This window comes from Penicillium macrosclerotiorum (genome assembly GCF_028827735.1).
Source record: "Penicillium macrosclerotiorum strain IBT 26536 chromosome Unknown utg000002l_segment0_segment0, whole genome shotgun sequence".
NCBI lineage: Eukaryota > Fungi > Ascomycota > Eurotiomycetes > Eurotiales > Aspergillaceae > Penicillium > Penicillium macrosclerotiorum.
Genome location: NW_026643082.1, coordinates 675,360 through 691,504, shown reverse-complemented (window position 1 = coordinate 691,504; position 16,145 = coordinate 675,360). Strand labels below are relative to the sequence as shown.

General features: G+C 46.3%; 9 protein-coding genes across 9 annotated transcripts; 3 read left to right on the top strand and 6 right to left on the bottom strand.

Moving 5' to 3' along the window:
- Positions 1–2: 2 nt before the first annotated feature.
- Positions 3–1,723, top strand: N7462_001421 (fungal specific transcription factor domain-containing protein; the record flags this gene model as incomplete). Its single annotated transcript, XM_057073147.1, has 2 exons — positions 3–848; positions 902–1,723. 2 exons carry the CDS (start codon positions 3–5, stop codon positions 1,721–1,723), a joined length of 1,668 nt encoding a protein of 555 aa, XP_056936788.1.
- A 233-nt stretch (positions 1,724–1,956) lies between these two features.
- N7462_001420 (cytochrome P450) lies at positions 1,957–3,569 on the bottom strand (the record flags this gene model as incomplete). The annotated part of the gene is made up of 2 exons (XM_057073146.1): positions 1,957–2,143; positions 2,200–3,569. The coding sequence occupies 2 exons, from the start codon at positions 3,567–3,569 to the stop codon at positions 1,957–1,959; spliced, it is 1,557 nt and encodes a 518-aa protein (XP_056936787.1).
- Positions 3,570–4,191: 622 nt separating this feature from the next.
- On the bottom strand, positions 4,192–5,497 carry N7462_001419 (uncharacterized protein; the record flags this gene model as incomplete). The annotated part of the gene is made up of 3 exons (XM_057073145.1): positions 4,192–4,656; positions 4,918–5,320; positions 5,385–5,497. The coding sequence occupies 3 exons, from the start codon at positions 5,495–5,497 to the stop codon at positions 4,192–4,194; spliced, it is 981 nt and encodes a 326-aa protein (XP_056936786.1).
- A 1,503-nt stretch (positions 5,498–7,000) lies between these two features.
- Positions 7,001–7,351, bottom strand: N7462_001418 (uncharacterized protein; the record flags this gene model as incomplete). Its single annotated transcript, XM_057073144.1, has 1 exon — positions 7,001–7,351. The coding sequence occupies one exon, from the start codon at positions 7,349–7,351 to the stop codon at positions 7,001–7,003; it is 351 nt and encodes a 116-aa protein (XP_056936785.1).
- Positions 7,352–8,059: 708 nt separating this feature from the next.
- N7462_001417 (putative extracellular soluble lytic transglycosylase) lies at positions 8,060–8,864 on the top strand (the record flags this gene model as incomplete). The annotated part of the gene is made up of 2 exons (XM_057073143.1): positions 8,060–8,202; positions 8,258–8,864. 2 exons carry the CDS (start codon positions 8,060–8,062, stop codon positions 8,862–8,864), a joined length of 750 nt encoding a protein of 249 aa, XP_056936784.1.
- A 248-nt stretch (positions 8,865–9,112) lies between these two features.
- On the bottom strand, positions 9,113–9,325 carry N7462_001416 (uncharacterized protein; the record flags this gene model as incomplete). Its single annotated transcript, XM_057073142.1, has 1 exon — positions 9,113–9,325. One exon carries the CDS (start codon positions 9,323–9,325, stop codon positions 9,113–9,115), a length of 213 nt encoding a protein of 70 aa, XP_056936783.1.
- Positions 9,326–10,182: 857 nt separating this feature from the next.
- On the bottom strand, positions 10,183–10,754 carry N7462_001415 (Zn(II)2Cys6 transcription factor domain-containing protein; the record flags this gene model as incomplete). The annotated part of the gene is made up of 2 exons (XM_057073141.1): positions 10,183–10,632; positions 10,695–10,754. 2 exons carry the CDS (start codon positions 10,752–10,754, stop codon positions 10,183–10,185), a joined length of 510 nt encoding a protein of 169 aa, XP_056936782.1.
- Positions 10,755–11,792: 1,038 nt separating this feature from the next.
- On the top strand, positions 11,793–12,993 carry N7462_001414 (uncharacterized protein; the record flags this gene model as incomplete). Its single annotated transcript, XM_057073140.1, has 2 exons — positions 11,793–11,929; positions 11,994–12,993. 2 exons carry the CDS (start codon positions 11,793–11,795, stop codon positions 12,991–12,993), a joined length of 1,137 nt encoding a protein of 378 aa, XP_056936781.1.
- Positions 12,994–13,344: 351 nt separating this feature from the next.
- Positions 13,345–15,418, bottom strand: mirC (siderochrome-iron transporter MirC; the record flags this gene model as incomplete). The annotated part of the gene is made up of 6 exons (XM_057073139.1): positions 13,345–13,651; positions 13,704–14,030; positions 14,085–14,782; positions 14,859–14,954; positions 15,004–15,169; positions 15,225–15,418. 6 exons carry the CDS (start codon positions 15,416–15,418, stop codon positions 13,345–13,347), a joined length of 1,788 nt encoding a protein of 595 aa, XP_056936780.1.
- Positions 15,419–16,145: the final 727 nt, after the last annotated feature.

The window sequence follows — 16,145 nt, the reverse complement described above, 5'->3', positions numbered from 1 at the left end:
CCATGCCGGATGATGAAATTAACCGAATGTTATCTGTTGTGGACACAATTTCACAGCCTGCAGATACAGTAACCCTCGGACCATTTTCTGTATTTCATTCGCAGGTTAAAGCCAGCAGGAGTGTGTTTCAAGAAGAATTTACCATAAATAGTATTGTTACCGGATCGGCAATACCAAATCAAGAACAAGGCGCCATCTTCTCAGATATTCTCAAAGGATGCACGGAGAACACATATCCATTCGAAAACGAAATTTCACATGAAAGCTCCCATGCTGACTCGGATATCATGGCATGGCCAGTGCCCGTTGATGATATATTTCAAGTTGATAATAATGATCAGTATTCAATATTGGCTACAATGTACGGACAATCCGGATATTCTTCCGCCTTCCTCAAAACATCATTAGTGAAAAACCCACAGCTATTGAGAACAAGAGTGCCGCGTCTTATAGAAATATCGATGTCTTTATTCTCCGTGAGAGATACATCTATGCTCATGTATCACTACATGAACCATGTTTCTGAACTACTCCAGCCAGTCTTGCACCCGGGCAATCCCTGGAAAACAACATACTTCAAGTTTGCACTGGAAGGTTGCCCTGAACTTGCTGTTGCGGACACTCCCTCTTCCTCGTCGAAAGTCTCGACCGCGATATTTCACAGTGTGCTCTCTTCGGCCGCGTTCCACCTTAGAAATGCAACAAATGACCCGAAAAGGTTTCATAAACTTGGTCTTCAGCACAGAGCTAAATCACTACAAGCTTTGAACGCTGCGCTCACAGGCCCCATCAAGTCTAATATGTATACCATAAACCTAACCGCTATGTTATCATTGGTCACCATTGATGTAAGTACCCAAAGCAAGTAAATTGAAGTTTCCTACTGACGTCATTTTCATAGACGATGACTGGCGAAGATGAAGATTTTTTAGTTCATTTGGATGGTTGCCAGCAGCTTCAAGCGCTAGATGGGAAAGTTCTTGACGGCTCAACTCAACAGATCCGGAGCATCTGCCATTTTTTAACACTCCTAGCGCGAACCACGTCACACAAGCTCCATCGCCAATCTTCGAGAAAAAAAGACCACTGTTCGGAAACTCCATTCTTCCATGAAAATGATACAGGCGTCGAGTACATGTATGGCATCACACCAACTCTGGGAAATCTTCTGCAAAGAACTTGTCACCTCGCTGAGACCATGTCTCTCCATCAAGACAAGAGCCTGCCTCTTGAGCTTCATGAGGCTTGTCAGTTACTGGAAAATGACATCACACGATGGAAACTTGATCCCGCCCAGTTTCATAAACTTGGATCCAGCGCGATAGCCGTTGAAGTCGCTTATTGCCAAGCTCGCGCCTTCCATAGCGCAGTCTTGATTTACTATTACCGGACTGTTAAGCTGGAAAACCATGCAGATATGGAAAAAGAAGTAAATAAGATTTGGACAAATCTTAAGGCTGCCGAAGATCTCAAAGATCAATATCTTGGGGGCGAGAAAAGAACGGCCCCAATGTCATGGCCTGCCTTCATTGCTGCGTGTGAGTCTTGTGATCGGAAACCCTGGATTTATTGGTGGGAACGAGTGCAGGGCTACAAAATTGGGAATTTTAGACGACAATGGATAATCATTCAGCAGCTCTGGGAAATCATGGACAAAGAAGATTCCGTGGCTCACTGGAAGGAGGCCCTTGAAAGGTCAGGAATATTAGTACTTCCAATTTGAAATTCCAACTAGCTTTATAGGAAACAAATTCTCGTCCATTGAAAGACTCAAAGGGATGGGGTAGGCACTATGAATAGCGATGGTTATACAGAGCCTGGTTTTCATATTTCAAGTTGTTCTTAGCACCATGGCTTTGCGAAAGCCTTCACGTGGGAGTTTGAGGGCTCCGGCTGGCTGTTATTACCGACATTGTGGAATGAATTGAATTAAACATTCATGCTCCTATACATTGATCAGGCTTTTAATCGTATTTGAGATGAAAGGTTCAAGCATACTCGCATCCCCGGACACATTTCATCATAGAAAACTTCATATCGCGCAGTTATTCCAGGAGACACGTTGTCAAATGCCGGTGTTGTTTTCGTCCTGTACTTTCGATAGACCGCCGCAACAAGAGTTGTCATCTCAGTCATTGCTAGGCTTTACAGATGTTAGTTTGTGAAAAGGTCAGCGGATTTAGTCACTTTTTTGCGTACTGCATCCCGATACACATTCTTCCTCCACTAGAAAATGCCCAAAACCACTTTTTCATCTCCATTGACTCCTCAGAAAACTCCAGCCAACGATCGGGATTAAAGTTAAGAGGGTCTTTGAAGATCTCGGGATTTCTGTGAAGTGTATAAGGTGCGATGGAAACCGTTGTATGTGGAGGTATCAAAAAGCCATCAATTGTCACAGCCTTGGAAAGTGATCTTGGCTCGGATCCTGGTAAAGGAGCATAAAGTCGAAGGGCTTCCTTGATTACTGCATCAAGGTACGGCAACTTATCACATTCAAGGGCCATCGGAATCCCATCTGCATCCAATTGTTTTTCTGATAGTTTTTGGACCTCCTCTACAAGCCGGTCTTGGAATGTTGAGTGTGGTGGTCGGGAAAGGGACCAAATCAGAAACATTAATGTGTCACTGGTGGTGTCAATCCCGGCAAGGAGATGATCGGCACATTCCGAAGCGATGTCTAAATCATCCATTCCATTTTCCTTCTGAGAGTGATGATGCCTCCATAATTTTGCGATCAAAGATGTTTCCTCGAGCTTTTCACTTTCGGGGACTTGAGCAAATGCCTGACAAGCTTTCGCGGCATGGAGTCTGATCCCAGTATATGTTGTTGGCTTCTTCATAGGATAAAAATGTTGTGCGATACAACTCAGGGCTCCGGATCGTGAGTAAAGCCACTTTGTGAACCCAGGGAAATGAACCGAGTACCATGATAACTTTCGCCGGGCAGTATCAACGATGTCGATGATCAATTCCCGATCTTGTTGTGATCCCTCTAGACATGAAGTCTTGCCAAACCTGCCGTAGAGAAACTCTGTGATATTGTCAAGAGAATAATAGTGCAATGATGCAAAGATTTCGTTCACGGAGTCCTCATCACCCAAGAGGTCCGTATACAACTTAGCCTTACGCTCCACCATTGCTGCATTTTCTCCTTTAAGCATGACAGATTTTGCATAAGCGTGGGCAAAGAGTTTTTTGCGGTCCCCATGCTCTTTGACGGATGAAAAAGAGAAGAGATTCTTTCGGCCATATGCTTCGAACATTTTATAGAATTCGGTCCTTTCAAAGCCACTTCCGGCACCATAGATCGCTCGTAGTGATGAGAGACTGTTGAATGAAATTTCGTTCGGCCCGACTCGAACAACAGGTCCATATTTTTGGTGCAAAGAAAATATTTTGCGAGTACGAGTTCCTCTGTAATCTTCAAAAGACAGCCTTGCCCCTGTCAAGGCAAACGAGGTTGGGCCAGGGACTCGGCGGAGGGGGCTGAACAATAAGCAGTGACAGAGCCGATAGATTAAAAAGGCGGCCGTGAATGTAGCAAATCCAACAAGGAGAGCGATCATTTTCAGAGCATCAATAGATTGTACCGATTGCGCTCGTGTCTTTTCTTCCCTCTTGATACAAGCGAACTTTGTGAGGAGATCGTAATGTTTTTATCCTGTGTTGATGAGGACGCGAGTTGATGGTTCCGATAAAAGAAAGCATTGGCTGAAACTTTTAACCCCGCACTAATATGGAGAATGAGAAGTGTCAGCGAGTTTTAATTTGAGTTAGAAATCAACACGCAAAGACTCGGAGCGGGGCTGTTTTCGACAAACGGCAACCGCCAGCGAAGCTGAGCTGCAGAGTTGGTCATGGAAAGCTGCAGGGGCTCGGATCGACCAGCCCCATTAGCCAATCACCTAGATCCATATTTGATACTACTCAAAGTAGTCGTGCGCAGTATGCACTTTGAACGAAATTTTGAAGAATGCTCGAGCAATGTAGGAAGATTTTGATCTTTCTTCGATCAGTCTCAAGAAGTTCTTAGGACCAGGAAGCGTGTATACTCGTCGGCAGTAAAGTCAAATTGACATTCCACCAGCAAGAACTAGGGATACACAGAACTAACGAGTCGGAATATATTCATCGAAAGGCAACCAAGTTTTGAATCCATTAATAATACATTTGGAAGCGATCAAGTATTTATGCTATAAGGGGACCGGTTGCTTCGTTATGATTGACATCGCAGAATAGACTTGAAAACTCATCCTTGTCACTTGCGATATGCAAATCTCCGTTGTTGTCCGGGGCCGTACCGTTGTATAATAAATATCGCCACCAACAGCCACTTAGCCGTTGCGGCAAGTTCCTTCTGTCCTCATTGTCTCTGACCAAACACTTGATGGAAACCCATCTGGTTAACATCTGACCATCTGTCCCAAGTACTGCTGCCGCAAGTAAAACCGCCCTGGCCGTAATAGCCCCACCAACACCTCTAACCTTCACATTTCCCAGAGATGGAGCCCATGTGAACCATGGAGCATCTGACATCTGACAGACATTGAGTAAGTCGTCATCGAAAATTGTGAGAGCGTCGGACCCGGTATCATCCAGAAAGTCGAGAACTTCATAGGTTTCCGAACCAGGAATTCGGAGAGCTATCTTAATCTTGGAGATCGCTTGATTAATTTACAAGGCTCCGAGAAATTCATTATAATTTTGAGGCCTACCATATGGAATCTATGTGTTCTCATTTCAATGGCAGGAATGGAAACTGATGAGAGTGCATTGATTGGATTATAGCCATCATGCTAGAGACTGGAAATCAGTAACACTTTCAGTATATTGTTAGGGAAGCCGGGTATGAAACATTGCATTTGCAAGTGGGATATTAGAAAGAGTTGCCCAGATATAGTGTTGAAAACTCACTCCTTCCACCCAGAAGCTTCTGTCACCATGGTACTGGTAATTGACTTCCAGAAAATCATTCACGTCAAATCTTTGTGGTTCGCACAACTGCTTGCCCCATGACCAGAAGGTAACCTTGCCTTGCTCATAGAGCAGCTTCTTGTTTCGGTAAGCTTTCAAGATCTCTCGTATATTGACGAGTTGGTAGTCCTTATCCCCTGTTGCAACTAGACTCTTGTCAATAAACTCCAGATCTTTGATCCGTTGAACAACTTCAAAACTCAGATCTGGTTCTTCCGATTGAATCATGTTGTCCTGATCTGCCTTTTCTCGTTCAAATCTTGCTAGTCGGGCTTCAAATATCTGCGGCATGATCCCATCGCTGATACGCTCACGACATCGCATGATATTGCCGATGATATCACTAGAAGATACGTATTAGACACTGCACAGTAGAATAGAGACAAGAAAATAATCAAGACACATACCTCTCATCTAGATCAGATTCAGCCGTATTCCATTGCCACTCTTTGGGGACATTTCTGATGTCCGTGATTGGTACAGTCTGACGCGGCCAACTTGTACGAGCCACACGCTTCATTGACTGGAGCCGAGATCTTCTTCGACGATGAGGTGGCTCAGTGGATGCCTTGGACCCTTGAGAGGATGAAGCACTCTGGTTTGTCTTTCTGTGTTTCTTTCTAGTTGGCTTTGAGTTTGCAGTGGGCACAGGTATAGCGAGCGTGGTTCGCCTTTTTGGCTTCGATGGGGTTGCTTCTATTGATCCATGTTTGGAATTTGATGGCTCTGTCATCTTGCTTGACTTCACAGGCGTGAAAATAGTTGGGAACTCGGTTTTCCACGGAACACTTGATGAAAAGAAGAGAGAAATCGGAAATTTCAGAGGGAGACCCATGGCAACATATAGACTTAGGGGAGCCGACATGATCGCATCGGGACAAAGAGACTTCGAAGTATCGGGTAATTTCCTTCTATAATTAGCGTTCCATAATTGTGCCCGAAACAAAGAGCGATGGCTTCGAGTTCGCCGACAGCCCTCCGAGTCACTGTGTCTGAGTTCTTTGAGTATTCCACTTATGGCTTATCGACAGATCTTTTATGTCAAAATCTCAAAAGCATGACTCGCAGTCAGGTACTCCAGAGATGTGTATCTTAGCCTTCTCACGCAGAGGAAGTAGAAGTATCTAATATGCATACACCGGTTAACCAAGCACAAAGAAGAGCCGACGGACTAGAGGACGGGGGATTGGAGCTTCACCAAGAGGGGTCAAACGATTTGGTCAATGGTAAACTCAGAGTCACGCTGTGGATATTTACCTGGTGTTTTGGAGCCGGGCGTGTTGTGTGAAAAGGAAACGATGGGTTCGAGAAACTTTGGTACGAGGATGCATTGAGGAAACAAAGAAGCATGACCAGTCCAAGAGGACGGCGTCGCATGTTAAGAGGGTCTGCTAGACAAGCTGAGAGTAATAATCACGATCCATTTCAGTGGCTCACCTGAAAAACCATGCTCCCCATGCTGCGGTGCTTGACTGGTGGATCCAGTGCCAAGGTCAGCATGAGGATATACCGGCAGTGTGTGGCAGAATGTGGGGGGCGGCATCGGAGTTCCCCAGATTTCCCCAGATTCATGGGCCGTCCTCATCAAGACGTTCTCGGCAACGTCCAGCCATTTTTTCAGCACAAATAACAGAATTGCAGAAGGATGAGAAAAGACGAGTGGAGGGTTGAGGGCAGGAGTTGAACCGATCACCTGCCCCGTTTGGGAAAAACAGGGGGTTTCGTCGGCGTTGCTGTATAGCTTCACTTCGAAATCAGCGCGCACCCATCCTGCTGACCACAAAAACACCACCACATTTTCGATTATCTTCTCCTTTTGTGAACCGCTAGAGAATGGTGTTTTCTACAAGGAAATCAAATTTGGAAGGATTTGAGCCAGGGGAAGAGGGCCAAAGAGGGAAGGAAGGTGGGAGTGAGGGAGACGAGCTGTATATATCAGGCAATTGGGGACATGTGTGGCAACCAACCCCCACCGGTGGTCGAGTGGGATTGTCTGGACTGCTGGCACTCGCCGTTGTCCCTCTCATTTCACAGCCCTGGTTGCTGCCATTGACGAGGGCCGGTTGACCCAGTGGAGAGGCAGTTCCTCGCGGTCCATCGTCACCCGGGGGACCTGCATGATAGGCTTCGATCGAAGACTGCACATAGCTGTGTAAAAGGCAGACCGGGATTGGGGAGCAGGAAGGCCCACGGAGCCCGCAGCTAGTACGTCGTTGCTGATGCATGCAGACCCTCGGTGTGTGGGATCAGCATCTGCGATCCTTGTGCCCATATCGGTCTGGGGTCCTGGGGTGGACCAGGATTGGGGATTTTTTTGCTGATATTCTGGTGTCCCCCCATCCTCATCACCAGGTCCACACCAGGTCGACACCATCTTGGTATACTTCGGAGATACTTATTTCCCCTTTCCCACCGCCCATGGGCTGTTATCCCACGTTCTTCCTCCATCTCTTCCTTTCCCCTCTTTCCTCGTTCCTCTCATCCTCCCCTTTCCGACATGCTCCTCCATTCTCATCCATTGTTACTACCCTTTTTCGCTTCTTCTGATTTGTTACGAAATTCCTGCGGATCTTGCACAATGCATCATTCTGTCTCAGTGGAGCCTCTGATCCGACATCACGCCAATCAGCTGGTTCCGCAGTGTGTTTCAGCTCCCCCCTTCTGCCAATCACAACACACCCCAACACTGCAAATCTTCAGTTCTGCCCTGAAGATCGGACCCTGACGCTAGGACATTTCGGGATATTGCCTTCAAGGTTTCTATGAGATTCCTCCCCCCTGCTTACCCGATCCAGAAAATGGTACTCCAAACGCTCGTCCGGCTACGACTAAGCTGACCCCCTGCAGGGAACAATTCCCCCAACAACGCCCCCGTACTTTTTCCCTTCAGGGAAACTCGTCACCGGATATATAAGACAACGCAATGCTGTGATTCGCTCATCGCCCTCACGAGTGCGGACGGCTGATGGTGATCATCAGTGATGAATTCAGTTCTTTCCAACATAAATATCGTGTGAGCCGTTCAGAGAAATCAGCCTCGACACATAACCTCCCATTTTCCGCAGTGAAAGTCTGATACAGAATGGCTATCCTCAAGCCTACCATTCTCGCTGCACTTGCGGTGGCCGCCGGTGTCCACGCGCAGTCGGCAAATCCGGGCGTGGGATCAAATCCCAAGGCTGAAGGCGCTACAGATGAAGTGACTCCAAACTCCGGACCTAACGGGTAAGAGTATCGCACCCTGTCGACGCTGGCTGAACCCCTCTAATGAAGGTCACAGTTCTGAGAACTGGCTGAACACTGGTATCACCAGCGACGGATGGACTCCCCCGTACTTGGCTCTGGAGGACGTGTACCACATTTCGTTGGATGACTTCTACGGCGGCATCGGCTCCGCCTGCTCTCAATACGACCAGTACTTCCAGAGCGCTGGCTCCAAATATGGCGTTGATCCCGTCATTCTGGCCGTCATCGCGATGCAGGAATCATCTTGCAATGCCGACGCCGGGGGCCCGACTCCCGGCTTGATGCAGGTCTCCTGTGAAAACTATCCCAACGGGCAGTGTACCGACTCCATCCAGGATAATGTGGATGCCGGTACCAACTACCTCAAGTCCCAGCTCGATTCGTCCAACGGCAATGCAATCCAGGCATTTGGCTCGTACAACGGTTGGTTCACGGCTAACAGCGGTCTTAATGACAACAAGGGTCTTACGGAGGACTACCCTTGCTCCTCGGAGGGCCAGTCAAACGGTGTACCCCAGAACCTGGACTACCTCCACCAGGTCCTGAACGGCTGGATGATGGGGCTGGATGTCTATGGTGACGACAACTGGATTGGTACCTACAAATGCGACCAGTCCTGTAGCGATGGGAGTAAGTGCTGAATGGCCACCTCAAGAGAAGAAGATTGTACATTTTGAAATAGGTATATATAGATATTCGTTATCAGACAGATTCACCATTATAATCACTCTAACGTGCTATTCATTTATGACCAGTTACGAGCTTCGCATAATCCAAGTCGTAAAAAATTGTTTTTCTGTAACTTGATGACCATAAATATGATGTTTGATGCTAACTCCGTCGGCCAATACAATTCAGAGTCGAAAGCGCCTGCACTAGACCTGTGTCATCATGAGTAAGAGGCTGTCCGATCGGCAACCTCTACCACCTTTGGCGCCTCCAACGCGCCAGAGGGCCCGCTGTGTGTAGTCCAATCATCTGTATCTTCCTTGGGACCAGGTGTTCTCTGAGTCGATCCCGCATATCGGGCATTGGCGTCATTCTCAGCAACATCCGAAATAGCCTCGCGGGAATCATTCCGAAACCATTCGATCCAAAACATCTCTTTTAGACTCGTCGCAAAGCCATAGTCATGATCGCCGAGAAGGCTGAATACCTCTTGGCACAATGAAAACTTATTCCAGGTTTCTGTGGCAGTATGGGTTCACGCAACATGGCTCGCCCAAAACCCCACGATATAGATTCCTCATGTTTTCAAGCCGTCCTGTGCACAGTAGGGGATCGTGCGAGCCACTTTATCCGTATAGAATACTGATGCCTGGTAGTCCTTTTCGTTTGCCATGTCAGTTTCATGATTTATTCGGTCCATCGGTGAAGGAGTTCTCTCGGTATTGGAAAACCTCGAAACTTCTCGTGCTTTTGCAATAAGACGGTGAACTATAGCGAGCGCAGCCCAGAAGAAGGCATGTAGCCTCGCATCGTCAAGAGACTGGAAGCAATAGGCTGGGCCGAATATATTATCTATGGGAGATAGTTCCGTGCACACCAACTCTCCTCTCCGGGGGCGTATTCCGAGGGCAGGACCAGGCTATACCTGTCATACCAAGCTAGCAGGCTGCCGCGATGCGCAATGCATTTCTGAAGAACAACTTGACATGCACGTTTATAAGCTGGATTAACAGCCTCGGTCAAAGATTTAATAGGCGCGAACTTGGCCCAGAGTTTGAGCAATTCCATCAAAGGATCCCCGTCTGCGGACTGGACAATGTAGTCGTAGTCATCTTTGCATAAGGCTAGGCCTGAAGTCTGGAATATCTTGAAAGCAGATCAGTTCGGCATTCCTAAATATCAAGAGTAAACTAACAAGTCTCATTTTCTTGCACTGCTCGTATATGGCGTTGACGAGAGGATTCCTGTGGGTCATTTTACGGTAGTGAAATAAGATTGCATTGATCCCCGCTACATGAGAAGCGATGCCTGCAAGGCCATTAGGACAATAACATGACTGCGAGTATCGGAACTTTCAGCGTCATCATCCAACTCCAAGCTACGGAAGATAGATGGCTTGGACAAAGAAATTAACTGAGACTGTACCTCGAGCTCTTGGAACAACAGGGTAGTATAGACAAAATAGTCCCACTGATCAATATCGATATTCACTTTATGGCCGTTCGGAAAGAAGAGGCTGATATATGACGAAAACATCTGGTCCCGCATGACTGAGCTGGGAGCAACAACCTCCGGTAAGCCGCCGCGTGATTGTCCACGAGCGACATGGGAATGCTGAGGTTGTACAGCGTTCTTGGGGTTTACAGGGTCCCCGTAGACAAAAATTCGGGCCTGGTCGTAGCCTTCGCATTGAAGGCCACGTTTAAGGCATCGTCCACATTCTAGTTGTTTTTCATCGCACTAGATATCTCTAATTTCAATCCACGCTTTCGGTATGCCGGCATCTAGAAGCTAGTACTGACCTTAATCTTGCATCTTTTGCATGTCCGACAGCCCTTCGATTGAAAAGCGTAGCCACCCATGAGTGCTGTTGCAGCCGCTGACTCTTCGGGGGCGACTCCGTGCAAGTAAATCAATCGCGAGGCTCTATCACGACACGGTCCATGCGCTCTAAGGCTGCAAGGCAAAGTTGATAATAAGAATGGGAGGTTTGGTGGGCTGGATTCTCAGCCACTCAAGTTTTGGCCCCAAACCAACCCATCTTGGGTTAGTGGTGTAGATCTTTTCAAATCAGGTCGCGCAGCCAGCTTTGTGGTTTGGGGCCAAAAAAACTAATGAACAAGCCTGTCGAGTCTGGCTTTTGGTTGCGAGCAACAGTTGCAGGACTTATTTGAAGGTAAGACAGCCTAACTTCTGCAATTTTTGTTGGGAGGTCTTATGAATTTCCCTGGTGATTCAGATTCATTGATTTGTCACGATATCTATGGTAAAATATTTCCAGTAAACACAGCGGTCCATCCTAGGACTTTGCCTCTTGCAGATGAACAAATCAGCCGCCTTGAGTGGAATTTTCTTGGTGATTTCATGCTCATGTACTCGTCTCTTATATATGAGAATCAGATTTAAGCCCATGGGACGCGATATGTTAGAAGACGCGTTGGCACCTGTCGAACTTTCCGAGATGTTTGATATTGAAGGACCTCGTTGATTCCACGCCTATTGTAAATTTCACCAGGCAGACACCAACGAGCTTCAAATTTCCTTATACGCAGTACGGAATTGTGCGTGCAGCCAGATCTGCCTAGTCTTCAGCGAGTGAAAACTTTCTATGAAAATCATTCGCCGTTGGAGACGATCTGTCAGTATGTGATCGAGCAAGTGAAACTTCGCCAGCGAATGGAACACCTCAGACACCAGTAAATCGCTGAGTCAGTTTATCAGTAATACACTCTTCACGGAACCGTAGTTGATTGAATTTGCACATGCGGGACTCCCCAATAATGTTTTAATAGTTACGTGCGTCTGACGTCTTTATTAACCTACAGTCTCACCGTCCTAAAGTGTATTGCTCTTCACCATAATCGTAGTCTTGGGCATCTTAAAGCCTGCAACCTCTTCAAATGGGTCAGCTTTGGCGAGTTCTCGCGCCAGGGCGCAAAGAAACGACAGGAATTCTAGGGGAACTTGCTGAAGTCTTACTTTCGGGGAGCGCTTCCGGCCTTGTGGCTCTTCTGGCCGTGCCAGTAAATACGCACCGGTCAGTTTATCCCAAATTCAGAGTAACAAAGTATGGAATAATAGCTAACATGTTTATTACATAGATATCAAAACGTGGAGATCGTTCCCGGTGAAAATATCGAAGATAACGAGGACGAGGATTTTGAGTGTACAAAACGAATTCGCACAAGCGATCTTTCCCAGAACCACTCCAGCAAAGCTGTCAGAATCGAACATCATGATCGGAACATACGAGAAGCACGCAACCCAGATTTCACCAGCCTTTCTTCAGATCTCCATCACAAGATTTTCTCGAATTTGGATACCATTGAGGACGTCCTGCGGCTAAGCCTCGCCAATAAGTATTTCTGGGCGGTCGGTCTTGCGCACATCGAGGATCACATCGTCGAATCGTTAGCACCATGGGCTGGCGAGCGAATAATCTGCGTGAGCGATCAAACTGACCCCTCCGATTACCCATCTGATATTTTGGACCCGGCCGAGCAAGATGATATTAGGGAACTGAATAAGGTCTACCATTTGGAGTCCTTTTCTATCAGAAATACGTATAAAAAGATAGGGGCCCCTTCGCTGTCTCAAGAATTACAAAGATGGTTTCTTGACTACGAAGCGAAACACCACATGTCACAGACAGACCGCGCGGAGATCATGATGGGCCTCAAGCCTGAAATTTTGGAATTTTACCCCCGAGACCAGAGATGGATTTTACGTAACTTGACCACCAAGGAATATGTCCGAGGCGAAGTCATAGCGCTCAAAGAAGAGTTCATTCATGGTCCTCAAATTGACGTTATAGGGTTTTCAGAGATTCTTATATCTCGGATTTCTTGGTCCTCCCAACCTGAAAGAGTTGGTTGGAGCGAAAATATCACCAAGGGCAAATGGGCAGGCCATCGATTTGATATAACTCCTCTATCTTTACATGAAGAAAGGAGTAAGAATGAGGTATGGGAGGATGTTAGTGATGAAATTTTAAGGGAAATTGATTTGATCATCGGAGGGGAACATGGTGATGATTGGCGCGACCTGATGGCTCGACAGTATCGAAAAATAGTAAGACCTACTCTCGAGGGTTTTTCATAAAATTTCATTTCATCATACCATGTATCATGGAAAGATGAGCCTAGCTTGGCTCTCTCTGGACACGATGATATCTTTAGAAATCTATTTCTGTAGCTACTTTTCTTTCAATTTAATTTCGAGATACATTTTTGTTAGGTATTATATCACGCAGATATCCTGTATAGGACCTCAATCTCACTTCTTAAAGTATTCAATCATATGGTACAGAATTTATTCGCATCCAAAGTCTATATGAATCTTTCAAGACAAGAGCAACGATTAAATACATATCACAATTTTCAAAAGGGCAAATCCCTGAATTAACTCGCAGTCAAGACAGTCACATCAAGGCTGATACTCATCAGATCATACTCATTCTTTTGTTTCATCCGAAGTCTCATCATTGGCAGCCACACTTTTATCCTCATTGAGTTTGACATTCTTCAGGAAAGGCATAACGAGGAGCATAAGGGACAAGGACACCAGAGCACCAATTGCCAATAGTCTTTGCGACTCTCGATAGCTCTTGTCAATTGCAATTCTAGCCTCTGTCCCTTCGGCGTATTTTTGCGCGACCACAATCGATCCAAAAATGGCGTTGGCTTGGTCTTTCAGGTCTTCTGGGAGGTATTGTTGGAGTTTATTTGGCAGAGTATTGCGCCAAATTGCACCCGCCACGCTAAGAAACAAATTAAACAATGTGAGTTTATTATTCAATTTCGATCGCTTACCTGGTTCCGATAGCGCCACCTACGCTCATTGATGCAAAGAATACTGCTGTCACCACAGATACTTCCTGGCGTGAAACAACCGCTTGAACGGAAACCTGGGCCGCAGTCTGATAAAATCCACGGCCGATGCCAATGAGAGACTTTGCGGTTACCAAGGATGCCTCATTTCCCACATGACCGTCCATATCTACAAGGTAGAGCAGGACACCCATTCCAAGCACACAGAGGCAGACACCGAAGATAACAAAGATCTGAGATCGCTTTGTGTACTTCATGAAGAAAGCAGCAAATATACCGGCGACTTGGAATGCGACGCGAAGTGAGTTGCTATAAGAAAATCAGAAACGGCATCAGGCAGAAAGTTTGAGCAGGAAGACCTACTCAATTCTTGTTGCTGCACCAGCTGAGAAATGCCCTGCCACTTGAAGATAGCTGGAAAAGAAAACTGTGAACACCGAGTAGTGAAAGAAATCTAGCAAACCAAGTAGACAGGCCGCCGCCACGGTACGATTTCTGATCATTCGGTATGGAACAAAAGGTTCTTTTGCGAACCATGCATCCCAAATCCCAAATAAAATCAAGAAAACCACGCCGAGAACTATCATTGCAATGAATGACCCGCGAGTCCACAGGCTGCTGTTAGTGGAGCCCGTTAGTGAGAGGGGAACTAATAACAATGACAATCCTGCTAGAAGCAAAATCGCGCCCGGTAGATCTAATTGAACCCATAATAGCTGGTACGCCTTCTGCAACCAGGATTGAGAAGGGTTGAAGCCCAGAAGACTTGTTGTCTGTTTCAACAGCGGAACCCGGCGTTGGTAGAAAAGCATAGTGCATATCAGTGGCAGTGAGGCCACTGGCAGAATGATAGCCCACATTCCCCATCCCCAGCGCCATGTAGAGTGATTCAGAATCTGCTCCCCCACAATAGAGCCAAGGTATAGAGTTGGAACGGTCGTAAGCGAATCAGGAAGTGTTGACCAGATACCGCGATTCACCAAAGAAGTCATATCCGCTACGAATACCTGCTGTGTCAAAGCAAATCCAGTCGACCCAATAGCTTCAAATATTCCTGCGGCCTAATAATCTCTCATGTTTATTGTTAAAAAAAAGTCGCAACTTTTTGAATCCATAGAAAAAGCATGCTAAACACACCATGTATTGTGCGATGTTCTCGCACGCAGCGTATATCACATAACCAAGAGCGGACGCTGCTATGGATAGAATGAACATCTCGGCTCTTCCAAACACCTAATTTCTTAGTAAAAACGATCATATCTTCCTCGTCGAAAAAGCTCACATCACCTAATTTGGCTATGATAGGGTATGCAGAGATACGAGCAATATTATTCACCACTTTAGCAGCACTCATTGCCGAATGCTGTTTGAAGGCACTTGTGGTATATGCGGAATAAACCTGTGTTGAATAGTCGGCAAAGTTTATCGCCAAAGTACACAGGAAGAGACTATGATCGTAATTCATCAGCACATAAATTGTTTCAGAAATCTCTCCACGCCTACCCTGTGAAAACGATAACGAGACCTTGCTTGGTCCATGCCTTCCGTAATAGATCGGCTCTTTGCACACCTGCCTGAACTTTTTCTGACGATGGCAGTTTTTCCACATCTTCTTCCATCCCATGATCAATTTCCGGATTATTGGCCTCATGTTGGGAAGCGATGTCCACAGAAATTATGTCCTGTTGTTTGAACATTGCGATAAGTTGCCAGCGTCTACAAGAGAAAAATGTGGGTGAAAACGTGAAATGTCATATTTATTTCAACTTCTGGTGAACTCGTAATTATCATCCGATCTATTCGGATCGGAACTTTTCCGAGGTGACTAACCGCAACTAATGGCAAGGATTCAAAAATGCTGTTTGTCGCTCTGGAAAACTTTTCCGAGTAGGGAGCTCCTTAAACAGAGCTCCGTTCGTCGACATGTGGATGACTGTACCACACCTCGGCTGCTCTAAAAAGATCAGCATGATATCTTATCAGATATTTTTGGTTAATGACTACCAGTACGGGAATTCTATACGAGGAAACACGCGGTTTCCCTCTCTAATGCCGAATCAGATAAATTTCGCCAAGGCACCCAAGGGCGTGCCAAGAAATGTCCGCGGTCGAAAAGCGATGGAATTGCTTGGCGTCGGACCATCTGCCAACTCAGGGCAGCCTCGGGCGGCATTTTCTCGGTGCTGGATCACCGACGGCCTACCCATGCATTCCCATGGGGAGTTTGTGGGGAATATCTTGGACTGACCCATTTTCCACTCATAAAAATTCGAGATTCGCCTATTTTGTCCCGATACAGCAACTTTCCGTGGTGGATTACATTTAATTTACAGCTCTTAGCTGCTTGAACCAGAAGACTTTCGCTTAAAAGATAATTTATTCACCAACGACACAATCCTGGATAGCGTCAACAGTGGTTAACCA